This window comes from Euprymna scolopes, chromosome 37 (genome assembly GCF_053919585.1).
Source record: "Euprymna scolopes isolate OS-2025 chromosome 37, ASM5391958v1, whole genome shotgun sequence".
In the NCBI taxonomy this organism is placed as follows: Eukaryota; Metazoa; Mollusca; class Cephalopoda; order Sepiida; family Sepiolidae; genus Euprymna; species Euprymna scolopes.
In genome coordinates this window covers 71,956,040-71,972,718 of record NC_136518.1, presented here as the reverse complement: position 1 = coordinate 71,972,718, position 16,679 = coordinate 71,956,040, and the positions used below count along the sequence as shown (strand labels likewise).

The 16,679-nt window shown below is 35.8% G+C and overlaps 1 protein-coding gene across 7 annotated transcripts in view; it reads left to right on the top strand.

The window, feature by feature from the left end:
* The window catches only part of LOC145261225 (protein retinal degeneration B-like), a 633,753-nt gene that overhangs the window by 556,163 nt on the left and 60,911 nt on the right, over positions 1-16,679 (top strand). For all 7 annotated transcript variants that reach the window (XM_080119583.1, XM_080119584.1, XM_080119585.1 and 4 more), the window contains one exon: positions 3,191-3,401. In XM_080119583.1, coding sequence (XP_079975709.1) covers positions 3,191-3,401 — 211 coding nt within the window. The remainder of the gene's footprint in view (positions 1-3,190; positions 3,402-16,679) is intronic.

Here is a 16,679-nt window from a genome sequence, read left to right as displayed (position 1 = left end):
CTATCTACTTACCTATTGTTCCCTTTTCAGATTAAATATGTTTTTTTAACTCATTTCAAAGTGTTTTTTTAACATGTTTTATTAACTGTTTGTTCGTATATATATATATATATATATATATATATATATATGTGTGTATGTATATATACATAAAAAGAGATGTAGTTTGCGTGAAGCATTGTGTAGGATAGAGAGAAGAGATTTAAAAGGCTATCACAATGCGAGGAATAGAATGTAGTCGCCGTTGAAGAAGAAAGACGGAAACAAGTGACAATTTGCAAGTCAATAAGTATATACATATATGTCTGTATATACATTGTGATAGCCTTCTATAGCTCTTCTACATCTACATATAAAAGGCAAAATGTGTGTGTGCATGTATGATCGCTTTTTATGTATGTCCGCAAAAGGCTTTTTTTCCGGGGGAGGGGTTAATGAGCTAGTGTACTTCCTAACTTCCAGTGTGTCTGCTACTAGAAGCGGTGACAAGGCCTTCACTTCACTTTTATTGTTCTTCAGTATTTCTATTGTGAATCGATTTATTGAAATAAAATATAAGAAAAGGACATTATTGAAAAATATGCAATAAAAATTAACAAAATTATAAAACAATAAAAATAACACGATTAGTCTTTATTTGCACTTTTGAAAACAAAATTTAAAAAAAAATAAAACTAATTTCAATGATTGTTAATTAAAATTTTTAAATGTGTTTTCAATAATTCTTAAAAAAGACAAGTGCAAAAAAGTATTTTTGTTGCATTGTATTCTAATAAAAAATAATAAAACTAATTTCAATCTTTCTTAATTAAAATAAGACCAAAAACTTTTCAATGATTATTAAATAAAAAAATATGACCGGAAAAATGTGATAAAAAAAGAGTATGTGGACTGGGGAGAAAAAAGTGAAGACACTGATTTGCCTTGTCACCGCTTCCGGTAGCAGATACAACAGAAGTTACGAAGTACATTAACTTACTATTACCATATATATATATATATATATATATATATATATATATATATATATATATATATATATATATATATATATATATATATATATATATATATCAAGCTAATGATATTCAGGAGATAAAACTCATGAATTTAGACAAGGTTATTAAAAGTGCTCAATAAAAAGAGCAAAATATAATATTTTTATTTATATAGAATGTAATATACGTAACATTTGTCTATATCAATATATATATATACTAAAGCACCTTCTTTTTCTTCTTCTTCTTCTTCTTCTTCTTCTTCTTCTTCTTCTTCTTCTTCTTCTTCTTCTTCTTCTTCTTCTTCCAAATAACCTGGTGCTACCAGAACAGATTGTCTGACGTGTGTGTGTGTGTATATATATATATATATATATATATATATATATATATATATATATGACTTACTTTTATGCACATAATAATTATTAATTAATAAATAATATTTAAATAAAATAAAAAAGTAATACGTCATAAAAATGTGGGCAGAAAAAACAAAGGGCAAATAACTCCTTTCTTATAATAAACACTCAGGGAGCGAAAAAGAAAGAAATTAGTCCGGAATCACTAATAAAAAAATAAATAAAAATTCAACAATCTTATATATGTATATATATATACACACACACACACACACACACACACACACACAATTAAACAATCTTATATATATATATATATATATATATATATATATATATATACTCGATTATTTTTTATTCAAAAGTAATGGACTAGTGAATTCAACGAAGTTGTTAGATAGTGCTCAATAAAAAGAACTGATAATACTTGTTTATTGTTATATAAACATGCTCACATCCCGCTGCTACAAACAGCCACTTGTTTCAATCAAACAACTGATATCATCAGGCAGCGACTTGACTATTCAAATGTTCAATGAATAATGATCATTCATTGAACATTTGAATAGTCAAGTCGCTGCCTGATGATATCTGTTGTTTGATTGAAACAAGTGGCTTTAGCAGTGGGATGTGAGCATGTTTATATAACAATAAACAAGTATATATATATATATATATATATATATACACACACACACACTGGTGTTGGGATGATTAATTAGAAAAATTGGAACTTCTGGGGACATCGGAATGTGAAAAATGTGTGCCTATTTTCCGATGCCAAAAACGATTCCTTTAATTATCCTTTTTTTATTTGACTTCCTTTAAAGCAAAATATTCCACTGCTGGTAGTAATAATAATAAAATAACTATTGTTCCCCCAACAAAGAAGGGATTGGACCTCGTAATTCACTCCCATTCGTCGGTTCATTTATTTACACTTTCTCGCTAACCACGTCTAGGATTTTTGCTTTTTAATTTTGCACAAACATTAGTCATGGCGAAAGTAAATTTTAGCCAGAACAGATTTTATAGAATAACACTGGTTGCCCCCCCCCTCCTTCTAGGAGGCATTATTGGGGCAAAATTCCCCCAAATCGTTCATCACTTCATTTGTTTGCACTTTTCTCAATAACCACTCCTTGAATATTTTTGAAATTTTGCGCAAACATTAGTCATGGTGAAATTAAATTTTTCACTCATAGAAGGTGACCTTCACATGCTCGACTTGTTGATTTTAAACTATCAGTAAAGCTAAAATCTATAGATCCTGCCCTCCTCCGTTCACACACACCACACACGTGTGTTTTTCTATTTGGGAAAACATATGCACATTTAACATGTTTTTACAGTAATCGAGGGGGAAAAAATCTTTAGAGTTAAACATATTGAGATTTTAAAAAAATCGGTAATTGTATCGGAATCAGGAATTTAGTACAGAATCGGTAATTGTATTGGAATTATCCCATCACTAATATATACTAAAGCAATGTTGAGCCTAGTCAGTACTAAAATCCACATGGCATTGTGTCCCATTTTAGGAAAGAAACTCTTCTCATGGAATTTTCAGTTAGCTGTAGGCAGAGATAGCGAGTGAAGGAAATTGTTGATGGTTGTTGTAACGAGACAGGTATTTCTTGTGAATGTTTAAGAGGGAAGGGATCATAGATTGGAGCTCAGTCGAGCACCTACCAGTAAGTTTAATATCTATGGTGATTATTTTTTTTAAATTCACAAATCGTGATGGTGGAGTTGAACCTAACTCGATGTCGAAGTTGATTGATCTTTTCGTTAACTTATGTTGATGACCCTTTGTTTTATCTCTTTCAGTTTAAGTCCTTATTCCTCTGACTCGCTGGGTGTGAAGGATGGCGACCCCAACCTGACCCTAACAAAAGAATTCATACCCTTAGGGGCCATTGCCTTGTTTGCTGCGTCAAGTTCGGATTTCGATGACCACGTCACAACGGTCATCAACAAAGTGAACCTTGTTTACCAGGAGTTTTTACGATCGGAGGAAGGACAGGGATTCACCGGCCAGGTAACACTGCCCTCTTGTTTCTCTTTAATGTTTACGCATTCTTCCATCAGAAAAAAAAAAAGTATAGCTTTACTTCACTTACCTCTGAAAATGTCAAAATTATTTTGTCCACTAATTGCAGAAAATTAAGAGTACAGGATGGAACTATAACGTTGTTGCCCTAAAGAAAATAACACTACAGCTTTATTTTATAACTTTTATTGAAAAAATAAATTCAGATAACTTGATTATGTAGTAGAGTTGACATGTATTCAATGTAACCACCTTCAGCCTCAATCACCATCTCAGTACAGGTCCGGAACTGGGAGCATGTTTTCCCACAAGTGCCGGCAAGAGCTCGGCGAATACTTAGCAGATGGTGGTGATCAGTCTGGCTTTGGTGCTGTGGGAGGTCATGTTGGTGATGTTCTTGACGTATGACCAAACGAAGTAGGTTAGGGGAGGATGAAGGGTACAAAGTCGTAGCACTCCTTCTGAAGCCAAGCTTGGGTTTCTTTGGACTTGGGGGCCAGTGGCAAGTCCTGCTGCCACACACAGAGTCTGCCAGCAACCACCTGATTGCACCAAGGGATCATCACACTTTTCAGCACATCCAGGTGTTGATTTCCAAGCTGACTTCGAAGATGTGAGGTGGCATGATGTGGCCCTCACTGAAAACCACACCATAGACCATAATTGTGGCTGAAAACGTTGTTTTCTTCACCCTGTGTATGTCCCCGTTATTCATGGCAATCCAGCGATGCACTTTGAAAATGCTAGCAATGGTCCTGTTGTCATAATTTGGATTGTTAGAGAGCATAAGTTGTACAGTGGCGCATCTCCAATCTCGCTCATTGAACATTGTGTCATTTTCAGACATGATAGAAGGCTCCTATCGCTCTTGGCATTTGTACACAACTGGCCAACTAGTAGATGGTCTGCAACAGAAAAAGAAAACCGGCTTTCATCAAACGGAAATGAAATCATGTCGTCTTTTCTAGGGCGACAATTTTATCGTTCTACCCTGTACATACGTATTTTTGTATTTTAGGTCAGTCCCATCACCACAATGTTGCATCCCATTAATGGAATGTGCTCTGACGAACTCAAAGCCTTTATACGCCCTCAACATAAATGCCTCTGACCCTTACACTGTAGAGGTTCTTAAATGCCAGAAAGCTTTTTACCTTTATAGTTTCTTTCACCAGAATGCTCGACTTTGGAATTCCCTCCCTGTTTCCTGCTTCCCTGTGTGTACTAACCTGCAAAAGTTTAAATGTAATTTGAACAGATATCTTGCTGCTCAACTCCCCACAGGTCCGTGTCCCAAATAGTACCTATTTACAATGCCTCCCCACGGGACAGAGTCAGACACCAGGGTCATTTTTTAACGTGGAGAAAAGGTACAAAAATTTTAAATCGTCTCAGTTGTGAAGGATTTCTCCTCCACTGAAAGAGAACAAGAATTGGAAGTCCAGCATCTGAAGAACAGATACTCCACTTTGATCTTAGCCCAGTAACCCCTTACATTCAACATGGTAATCTGCCTTGTTTGGAATGAAAAAGAGTAAAAAAAATTTTTTTTAAATAGAAAAGACATCTTGCTGCTCAATTCCCGACATAGTGCCCTCATAGGCATAGTTTCAAATAGTAACTCTTTATATTCAAGTCGGTGTTTGGGATAAATATATAATATTAACAAAATTACACAGATAAAATAACACAATTAGTCTTTGTCTGCGCATATAATAACAAAATTTTTAAAGAATTAAAAATGATTTCAATAATTCTTAATTAATATTTTTAAACGTTTTTCAATAATTCTTTAAAAATAAAAAAGAGCGCAAAAAATGTTAATCCTTAATTAAAGTAAGATTGAAAAAGCTTTTCAATGATTATTAAATAAAAACGAAGAACGGCCAGGAATACGTAATAACAAAAAAAAGAGAGTACATACACAGGGGAGATATTACTATATATATATATATATAAATATATATAAATATAACACGGAAATTACATAATTGTCGATGCAATAATTTATTTCAACCTTATGGTATTTTCAAGCATCTAAACTAGACAATTACATTTTTGATACTGAAATAAAAAAATAAATAATACCATAAGGTTGAAATAAATTATTGCATCGACAATTATGTAATTTCCGTGTTATATTTTTATGTTATTGCTCTGTTTACCACATTGAGCTCTCATACCCGGATTTCCTCCTGAAATTATTCCATTATAATACTATATATATATATATATATATATATATATATATATATATATATGTCTCCATATTTTCAAACTCTATCTCCTCCGAAACTAAAACTCGCAGAGCGGCACTAGGGGCCTCAAATGATTGGATTTTTTACAGACCGTTCTTATATGGGTCTTCTTTAGTCGGTTAAAATAATTTTTTAAGGGGTCAAAAATGGGTCAAAATTGAAAAAACCGTTATACATTTTGTACGTTCATCTTAGTTTATTTTTAATTTAAATCAGTTCATATGCATGTCACGTTGGTACAGTGGTAACGTCACCAGCTTTGAATGCTGCAGTTTTGATTTCGGTTTTGATTCTAGCTGATGGCACTCAAATACTTTTTTTTTTTACTTTTGACATCACGACTCCATAATAATATATATGAAATCTGGACAAATTAAAATATCATATTTAAGCATATTTTACGACCGGGCAAAGCCCCCTCTCACCCTAGTCTATAATATAAATCTCACCTGTCTGTTTAAATGTATGTATGTATGTATGTTTGTATGTCTGCCCAAAACTTTCGACAGAGGTGACAAATTTTCACAAGATCAGTATCGTTTTGAAGCTCGACCCTTCGGATAACAAATATAAAAAAAATTGGCTAAAAACATTAATTCCTTCACCCTCAACTTTGTACTTTTCTACAGGGTGGGGGGTGGGTCACTTTTTTGCCGATATTTTCGAAAGTCATACCCTCTTTTTGATGGACTAGCTTTAATTTAAACATTCGTCACTTCCAGTTTGGCGATGGATGCAACAGCAAAGATGTCACGTTTTGTTTTCATGTTCTTTTTCTCCTTTACGGTACGGGTTTGAACCTGCCTGCGTACTACCACTTTTTTTTGCCTAACACACACCTCCAAACCCCCGGGCAACGCCGAGCACCAAGGCTAGTATATATATATATATATATATATATAATAAAGTGTGTCGATATATATATTTAGGCAGCATTTTTTCATTCAAGCAAATATTATTAAATGCAACGGAGACTCTTTACTTTATGATTCTTTTTTTTTGATTTGTCGATTTTCCGTATAATATTTTTATATCAAAATCAAAAATATTAATAAAAGTTCCATAGTTGTTGTTGTCACGAGCGCTTTCGATTTGTCCACGAATCATCTTCAGGTGTTGAAGTAAAAGTGTGAAGGAGCGAAAATGAGAATTAAAAGTGAAAACTAAAATATGCAGTAAATGGCGTTAGGCGATGATAAGTTAAAATATATAGAGTCGATGAAAAATATAGGTCGATTAAGAATTTGAGTATTAAAATCAGCAAGTTCATGGACACTGTTAACAAAGTTCGTCCACAACAGCTTTTGTCGAATGCAATATCATTTATAGTGGGTTGAAGGATTCTAATATATGACGTTTCAAGAATTTTTAATATTATTTCCATGTTCATATATATATATATATATATATATATATATATATATATGTGTGTGTGTGTGTATATATGTATGTATATGTAGGTATATATATATATATATATATGTAGGTATATATATATAGTAAAGCAACGTTGATTTAATCCTAAAATAGGTGATCATTTGGGAATTAATAAAAAGTTTGACAACCTTGTTCTATTAGTAAAATTCTGTTTTTGTTTTTGTCGCTGAATTTTTGTCGCTGAAGCGTCTCATGAATCCAAGTTTTGTGTTTTTGGGCTGGAATTATTTTTTTTTAAAAGAAAACAAGTGATTTTCACTCTTCTGACAAATCTCTTTGAAAATGCTAATTTTTCCATAAAGCCTAAGACTTAAAGCAATTCATGAAAGTGAGCGGGGGTCGAGGCAGGTAAGGAAGTTAGATGACGTTTGTGTCATTAAAGAATGACTTCCTGTCTCCTTCCCACCGCATGCACATTAAGAGTTTTTTTTTTTTTTTTGTCTTTCAATTTTTGACTTCCTTAGTTGAAACTGATCAGAATTGTTCAGTAAAACAGTTTTTTTATAAACCACATTTTTGGCGATAACTTTGCTTCTTTGCATTATTTGATTTCTTCAGACTACCATTCTCATCTTAAGTCTTATTTTTCACGACGTTTCAGTCGATGAGATGAGAGTAGTATTCCAAATCATCCAAATTCTAGCTGATTACTCCTAACTTTCAATGCGTTAAACTCTTATACGACAGATGATTAAATTCTTGAAGTCCTGTCCGCCACTGTGCGAATTGTTATTTACGAAAGAGACAAATCGTTCGACAAATAGTGTCTGGCTTCCAAGTTATTGGTTTTTTGCCATTGTTTGCTGCACCTTCTCTTCCTGCATTGTGTAAAGGCATTATTTAGAGTAATCGTCTCTTGAAGAGTTCCTTTCTCTGAATGCACACGGCCAGTTCAGCGACACTTTATTGCTTGCCTTAATTTCTTTGGTCGAATATCGTCGTTCAACGATTTCTCATTTCTTCGACTCGACTCTTCCATACGTCTTTATTGAACGAATACCCACATTTCTAAAAAAAGATTTTCATATCCGTATATCATGCGTCAGTTTGAAATCAATTTTTGATTGCTAAACAGAGATTGAATGGACACATTCGAGTTTAGTTGCAGCCGAGACATTCGAGTTTAGTTTAGTTGCAGCCGACACAACGAGTTTAGTTGCAGCCTGTCTGTTGGTCTGTCATGTGTCCATTTGAAATAGCTTTTTATCGGTCTATCACGCTTCAGTTTGTAAAAGCCTTTTTGTTGGTCTGTTAGGCTGTCAAATTGTAATTGTTTCTTTACATAATTTGATGCCGCAATTACTCTAAAATCTAATTCGAATTATACGTTACACTTCTCCATAACTTGACGATGGGATTTCATAAAAATCTCATTAACTTGACGATGGTATTTCATAAAAATCTCATTAACTTGACGATGGTATTTCATAAAAATCTCATTAACTTGACGATGGTATTTCATAAAAATCTCATTAACTTGACGATGGTATTTCATAAAAATCTCATTAACTTGACGATGGTATTTCATAAAAATCTCATTAACTTGACGATGGTATTTCATAAAACTCTCCATAACTTGACGATGGTATTTCATAAAACTCTCCATAACTTGACGATGGTATTTCATATAAATCTCCAGGACCTGTACGATGGTATTTCATATAAATCTCCAGGACCTGTACGATGGTATTTCATATAAATCTCCAGGACCTGTACGATGGTATTTCTCATTATCATTTCATTGTTTTTCTGATTGCTGCGAATATGTTTCCCGAGCCACACTTTTCAATTGTAATGGCAGGACTCGCTCCACCAATGTTATTTCGTACAGCTCACAAGTCAAGTCCAGATCTTTCAACCATTTTATTATTGAAGTGTCTGTTGCTGTACCACTGAATTCGGGGATTAGTCGAATGTTGAATTGTCTTAACACCATTGTTCTTATAAGGTCGAATTAGCTTGAGATCATATCAGCATTATATATATATATATATATATATATATATATATATATATATATATATATATATTGCCAGCATGCACATATCTTTTCACCAGGTCTCATCTGTTTCGTGCTGATCACATCTTTTTATTATATTGACTCGTTGATATGCAGATTAATGCATATCTAATTACATATAGTGATATTGGGATAAGGAGAAAGAAGCAACCTTAGTAGAAGTTTGTGTCCCCCAATGATGCTGGGTTAAACAGTTGGGAGGAAAAAGATGAAGAAATACCAAGGTCTTATGTACGACACGAAAAGAAACTGGAATCATAGGAAGATCTCCATCATTTCAGTAATTATATGAGCAACTGGACTCATGAAAAGAATTTTCGAAACTTGCCTTTCAAATATACCCGGTGAACCAAGTGCAAGAGAGATTTAAACAATTGCACTTAAAGGGACAGTTAAAATCTTAAATGATCTCTCAGTGGGAATATATGAGATAGTGGGTAAATGCTTGGCATCCGGTAGGATGCTCTAGCCCCAACTTGAATAAACTGATAAGAAAATTGAAAAAAAAAAAAAGAGGGGAAAAAGGCCTTTGAAATTGATTGCCAACTAGACACTACCCTCCCAATAATTTCCAACCTATATTATTGATAACGTTCAACCATTCATTTAATTTTATGATCGTTTATATTTGAATACAGGTTTTTAAGCATGACGTAAATCATAAATCTATGACGTCACGTAAAAGCTATAATTATTTTGCTAAGGTAATGTTTTAAGATCTGCTTGGAAGAAAATCTAAATAGCCCAGTTCGTAGAACTTCAGATTGAAGGTCTGAAGGTTTCAGTTTCAATTTCCGGTCATGGTATCTGCTTTATTTGTTGGGAATCTATTTCTATTTACTTGCTTTCCCACGAGGGCAAAGTTAGACACAAAATCGATTTTTTAATGTGGGGAAAATCCAGCTCCCCTCAAAAGGGGCACTCTGGACCGGAACAAAAAATTAAAATTGCCTCCGTCTAGAAGGAATATCTCCTTCACTGACCGAGGACTGAAAAGGCGAAGTGTAGTATCAGAACAGATACTACACTTTGCTCCCAGCCAAAACGCCAAGGAATCTCTTATTTAGTATGAATTCAATATTTTCCATTTCTAAAAAGTAGGTAAGATATTTATAAAAAATAAAAAAATAAAAATTTGACAGACACAATAATGTTCCTTATATTATGAATGGATTAGATACGTCCAAACATCTGTCTGTTGGTCTGTCACTCTAAAGTTTAAAATAATATTTTACTTGATAAAAGTGCAGATGGAATGAGTGTCTCCTAAGAATATCCGTCCTATGTTACAAAAGCTTCAAGCATGTTTTACTATAGACAACAAAAAAGTGATCAAGAAACAAATATATAAAAAATAAATGTTACTAAAGGCAAGATAAATTACAATTCTTATTTTTAAGTGTTTAAGTTTGAAATGCACGTAATGCCAAGTGCTTAAGTTAGACCAACAACAAGATGGCTGACATGAGGCCATCATCTTTAGAGTTTCGATAATCGCTCGAAACTAAAAAAGTAAAACGAAATGCTGATAGAAATCTAACCAATAAACGTTACCATGACATTGGGTTGATTTCTACAAGCATTTTTTATTTTCAAGTTTTGGGCGATTTTATAGACACCAAAGATATGACCCTCCATCTCCGCCATTTTTTCTTGTTCTCATATGACACTTGATACTACTTGTTTTTCAAACAGAATAAACGCTTTAAAATAAGTTAAAACGCTAAAAACTTATCCAGGTAACTTATCTTGCCTTTAGTAACATTTATTTGATATATATATAATTTTTTTTTCTACTTTTTTTCATTTTGTGGTCTATGGTAAAAAAAAAAAAAATGCCTGTGACTTTTATTTTTGTCACGGATTGCAGCCATTTTCTTGAATTTTTAGTTTTTCTTTTTGTTTATTTTATTTTTTAACTTTCATTTTTTTTTTTTTTCTTCTTCAGTTTATGTTTCGTGTCTTGATGCGTCTCCTCAGCCTCCCACCGACACTGGGAGGATGTGGTGAATCTTGTAAAGTTTTGAACAAGAAAATGATTGCATTCTATTCACTGTGTTTTATGGCATATGAGTTTTAATATCCTGTTGTTACTAATATTGGCAGATGCTATTTCTCGATTTTTTTTTTTTCTTTTTTTTCGTTCTTGTATTTATTAGATCAAAAACAAGCCAGAAGAAAAAAAAAAATGAAAGATCTCTCGGTTGGAATATATGAGATAGCGGGTGAATGTCTGGTATCCGGTAGGGTGCTTCATCCCCAGCTTAAACAAACTGATAAAAAAAAAAAGCTTTTGAATTTGAATGCCTACTAGAGAGAACTTGAAAGCCTACTAGATACTATCCTTCAGAGTTTAAGGTCGCTCTTTACTAGGGGTTTGTCAGGACAATCTGTCATAAGGATACTTCTCTCTACAAGTAAACCCTGACTAAATATTAAAAATAAAATAATATTCAAAGCCTAAATAAAATCCCCTCGATATGGCTACCCTACACTGGCTCATACGATGATTGCTGCATCTTCTCTTAGTGATGTTGTCAGATGCAATTTCTTGTTTTTTTTTTTTTTATTTGGTTTTTGGTCCCCCCCCGACAAAAGGAGAGTGGACCTGTAAATTCACCCTTGTCCGTTTGTCTGTCCGCACTTTTCTCAATAACTGTGCTTTGGAATTTTTTGAAATTTTGCACAAATATTAAACATGATATGAGTAAAAAAAGGAACAGAAAAGATTTTCTAGGAAAACTCCGGTTGCGCCCCTAGGGAGTGCCTTTCAGGTTAAAATGGCTAAAATTGACACTTTGTTGTTAAAAAAAAAAAAATTGATGACTTGGATTTGTATAAAACTTTCTGCAAAGTTGTAACTAACTGATTTCTATGTAATTTTGTTTGTCTATACTTCGTAATAACTTTTGGATGTGCCCCAGGGGCTCTTTACAGGTTATAAAAACACTCCATTTTTGGGACTATTTTACCATATTTGTCCAAAATTTTCTGTGTAGTTCTATTTAGCAGTTTTGCAGTGTGCTGAACTCAAATTTAAATATGAGGGGCGTGCAATAAGTAATGCCCCTGACCCACTTCCAGTTGTCTGATCTAGCTGAAATTTTGCATGTGCTATGATTTATATCTCTACGGGTTATGTGGCAAATTACAGCTCTGAACTAATTGTGGTTTCTGTTTTACAGGTGTTTGAATTGAGTCAGGTGTGAAATGGAGCTTGGTGAATGTGGAGCAGTGATCCGGATTTTGTATTTGAAAGGACGCACACCACAAGAAACTTTTGATGAAATGAAAGAAACTTATGGTGATAATGCCCCATCATATGACCTTGTAAAATGCTGGCATCATGAATTTAAACATGGCCGTAAGTCTGTGGAAACAGCTCCCAGACCTGCCCCCCCCCCTCTACCATTGATGAGGTATCTGTCTGTCAAGTTGATGCTGCCATTTTGGAAGATCGGCGCATTACTATTCGCCAAATAACCCAAAATGTCAATATTAGTATAGGGTCTGTGGAAACTATCATTCATGACCATTTGCATATGCATAAGGTGTCTGCCAGATTGATTCCCAAATTGCTCACACCATTCCAGAAGCAAGAACACGTCAAGTGCTCGAGGATGAATTTGGAGATGTGCCAAGAAGATCAATCAAAGTTTTTCTAAAGACTGATTACACAGGATGAAACCTGGGTCCATCACTATGATCCAGAAACCAAAGCCCAGTCAATGCAGTAGAAGCACTTGGACTCATCACCTCCAAAGAAGGCAAGGGTGCAGCCCTCCGCTGGCAAGGTCATGCTCACAGTCTTCTGGGACCAGGACGGAGTAGTAGTGACAGATTTCCTGGGAAAGGGTACCACAATTACAGGCGCATATTATGCTTCACTTTTGAGGAAATTAAGGAAAGCTATCAAAATCAAGAGGCGGGGCAAGATCAGCAAAGGCACCCTCCTCCTGCAGGACAACGCTCCAGTCCACAACTCGCATGTCGCCAGATCAGAAGCACAGGCGTGTGCTTATGAAAAAAACCCCCATCCTCCCTACTCTCTTGATCTTTCACCTTCTGACTTTCACCTTTTCCCAACCATGAAATTGTTTTTGAAAGGAAAGCGTTTCCCAGATGATGCAGCCTTGATTTCTGAAGTCATGTCGTGGTTGGAGGATCAACCTGGGGTGTTCTACAAAAACGGTCTCCAGAGCTGCATTAAACGATGGAAGGAATGCATAACTCTGGGTGGTTCCTATGTAGAGAAAGACTAATAACTGTGCCAAGTTTTATTGCTCTCCTGGAAGGGGGTCAGGGGCATAACTTATTGCACACCCCTCGTATGTTAAGTCTTAAATGGGGGGGACAAATGATGGACTTAGTCATTTCTTTTTTTTCATGGTGCAGAACTCAAATTTACATATGTTAAGGCTTAAAACTGCACCGTTTGTTAATTTTCACGAGGATTTGATGTCCCCTGGGGACTTTGGGGGCTAAATGAGGGGGGGGGGGTGCGACAATGATGGACTTAGTCATTTCTTTTTTTTCATGGTGCAGAACTCAAATTTACATATGTTAAGGCTTAAAACTGCACCGTTTGTTAATTTTCACGAGGATTTGATGTCCCCTGGGGACTTTGGGGGCTAAATGAGGGGGGGGGTGCGACAATGATGGACTTAGTCATTTCTTTTTTTTCATGGTGCAGAACTCAAATTTACATATGTTAAGGCTTAAAACTGCACCGTTTGTTAATTTTCACGAGGATTTGATGTCCCCTGGGGACTTTGGGGGCTAAATGAGGGGGGGGGGGTGCGACAATGATGGACTTAGTCATTTCTTTTTTTTCATGGTGCAGAACTCAAATTTACATATGTTAAGGCTTAAAACTGCACCGTTTGTTAATTTTCACGAGGATTTGATGTCCCCTGGGGACTTTGGGGGCTAAATGAGGGGGGGGGGGTGCGACAATGATGGACTTAGTCATTTCTTTTTTTTCATGGTGCAGAACTCAAATTTACATATGTTAAGGCTTAAAACTGCACCGTTTGTTAATTTTCACGAGGATTTGATGTCCCCTGGGGACTTTGGGGGCTAAATGAGGGGGGGGGGGTGCGACAATGATGGACTTAGTCATTTCTTTTTTTTCATGATGCAGAACTCAAATTTACATATGTTAAGGCTTAAAACTGCACCGTTTGTTAATTTTCATGAGGATTTGATGTCCCCTGGGGACTTTGGGGGCTAAATGAGGGGGGGGGGGGCGACAATGATGGACTTAGTCATTTCTTTTTTTGCATGGTGCAGAACTCAAATTTACATATGTTAAGGCTTAAAACTGCACCGTTTGTTAATTTTCACGAGGATTTGATGTCCCCTGGGGACTTTGGGGGCTAAATGAGGGGGGGGGGGGTGCGACAATGATGGACTTAGTCATTTCTTTTTTTTCATGATGCAGAACTCAAATTTACATATGTTAAGGCTTAAAACTGCACCGTTTGTTAATTTTCACGAGGATTTGATGTCCCCTGGGGACTTTGGGGGCTAAATGGGGGGGGGGGGGCGACAATGATGGACTTAGTCATTTCTTTTTTTTCATGGTGCAGAACTCAAATTTACATATGTTAAGGCTTAAAACTGCACCGTTTGTTAATTTTCACGAGGATTTGATGTCCCCTGGGGACTTTGGGGGCTAAATGAGGGGGGGGGGGGTGCGACAATGATGGACTTAGTCATTTCTTTTTTTTCATGATGCAGAACTCAAATTTACATATGTTAAGGCTTAAAACTGCACCGTTTGTTAATTTTCACGAGGATTTGATGTCCCCTGGGGACTTTGGGGGCTAAATGAGGGGGGGGGGCGACAATGATGGACTTAGTCATTTCTTTTTTTGCATGGTGCAGAACTCAAATTTACATATGTTAAGGCTTAAAACTGCACCGTTTGTTAATTTTCACGAGGATTTGATGTCCCCTGGGGACTTTGGGGGCTAAATGAGGGGGGGGGTGCGACAATGATGGACTTAGTCATTTCTTTTTTTTCATGATGCAGAACTCAAATTTACATATGTTAAGGCTTAAAACTGCACCGTTTGTTAATTTTCACGAGGATTTGATGTCCCCTGGGGACTTTGGGGGCTAAATGAGGGGGGGGGGTGCGACAATAATGGACTTAGTCATTTCTTTTTTTTCATGATGCAGAACTCAAATTTACATATTTTAAGGCTTAAAACTGCACCGTTTGTTAATTTTCACGAGGATTTGATGTCCCCTGGGGACTTTGGGGGCTAAATGAGGGGGGGGGTGCGACAATGATGGACTTAGTCATTTCTTTTTTTGCATGGTGCAGAACTAAAATTTACATATGTTAAGGCTTAAAACTGCACCGTTTGTTAATTTTCACGAGGATTTGATGTCCCCTGGGGACTTTGGGGGCTAAATGAGGGGGGGGTGCGACAATGATGGACTTAGTCATTTCTTTTTTTTCATGATGCAGAACTCAAATTTACATATGTTAAGGCTTAAAACTGCACCGTTTGTTAATTTTCACGAGGATTTGATGTCCCCTGGGGACTTTTGGGGCTAAATGAGGGGGGGGGGGTGCGACAATGATGGACTTAGTCATTTCTTTTTTTGCATGGTGCAGAACTCAAATTTACATATGTTAAGGCTTAAAACTGCACCGTTTGTTAATTTTCACGAGGATTTGATGTCCCCTGGGGACTTTGGGGGCTAAATGAGAGGGGGGAGGGGGTGCGACAATGATGGACTAAGTCATTTCCTTTTTTGCATGGTGCAGAACTAAAATTTACATATGTTAAGGCCTGTTAAGGTTTGTTGATTTTCACCAGGATTTGATGTCCCCTAAGAACTTTTGGGGCTAAATGGTGGGGGTGGGGGGGCTGCTGAACTTAGTCATTTTTTTTTTATGCCTCGTTCACTGTGCACTCACAGGGGACCAAGCATGCTTCACTCGTTTCGTTCTTGTATTCATTGATACAAAAAAAAAAGCCGAAATAAAAACTGAGACATTCGTATCATTTGGATTCTTCAGACTACCATTCTTATCTTGAATGTTATTTTCACGTTTCACTCAATGTAACCTCCGACATTCTTCAGGTGTATCGTGTCCAACTCGGGAGAATCTTTCTGTCAAACTTTGGAATCTGCACAGAATTTAAAACAGAACCCTTTATTTAATCCACGGGGAGTAGTATGCTCTCGTTCTGTCAGCCATGACTGAATAAAAAGTAATCTGCAATTGTATTCTTGAGTGTTGACTGCACTGAGGATTGAATGTCCAACCTCTACCCAGTCATGGCTGACAGAACGAGAGCATGCTACCTCCATGAATTAAATAAAGGGTTCCGTTCGAAATTGCCTGGAGGCATGTACAACAACAACAAAAATAAAACAAATTAAAACTAACATCTTTCTTTTAAAACTTCTTCCCTTATGTCTCCTCTCTTCTTTATTCTCCTGTATCAATCTCTCCGTCGTTTCCTCCAGCAATTAGAAAAACCCTAACAAATAATTACTAACCCTAACCCTGACAAATTATTACAT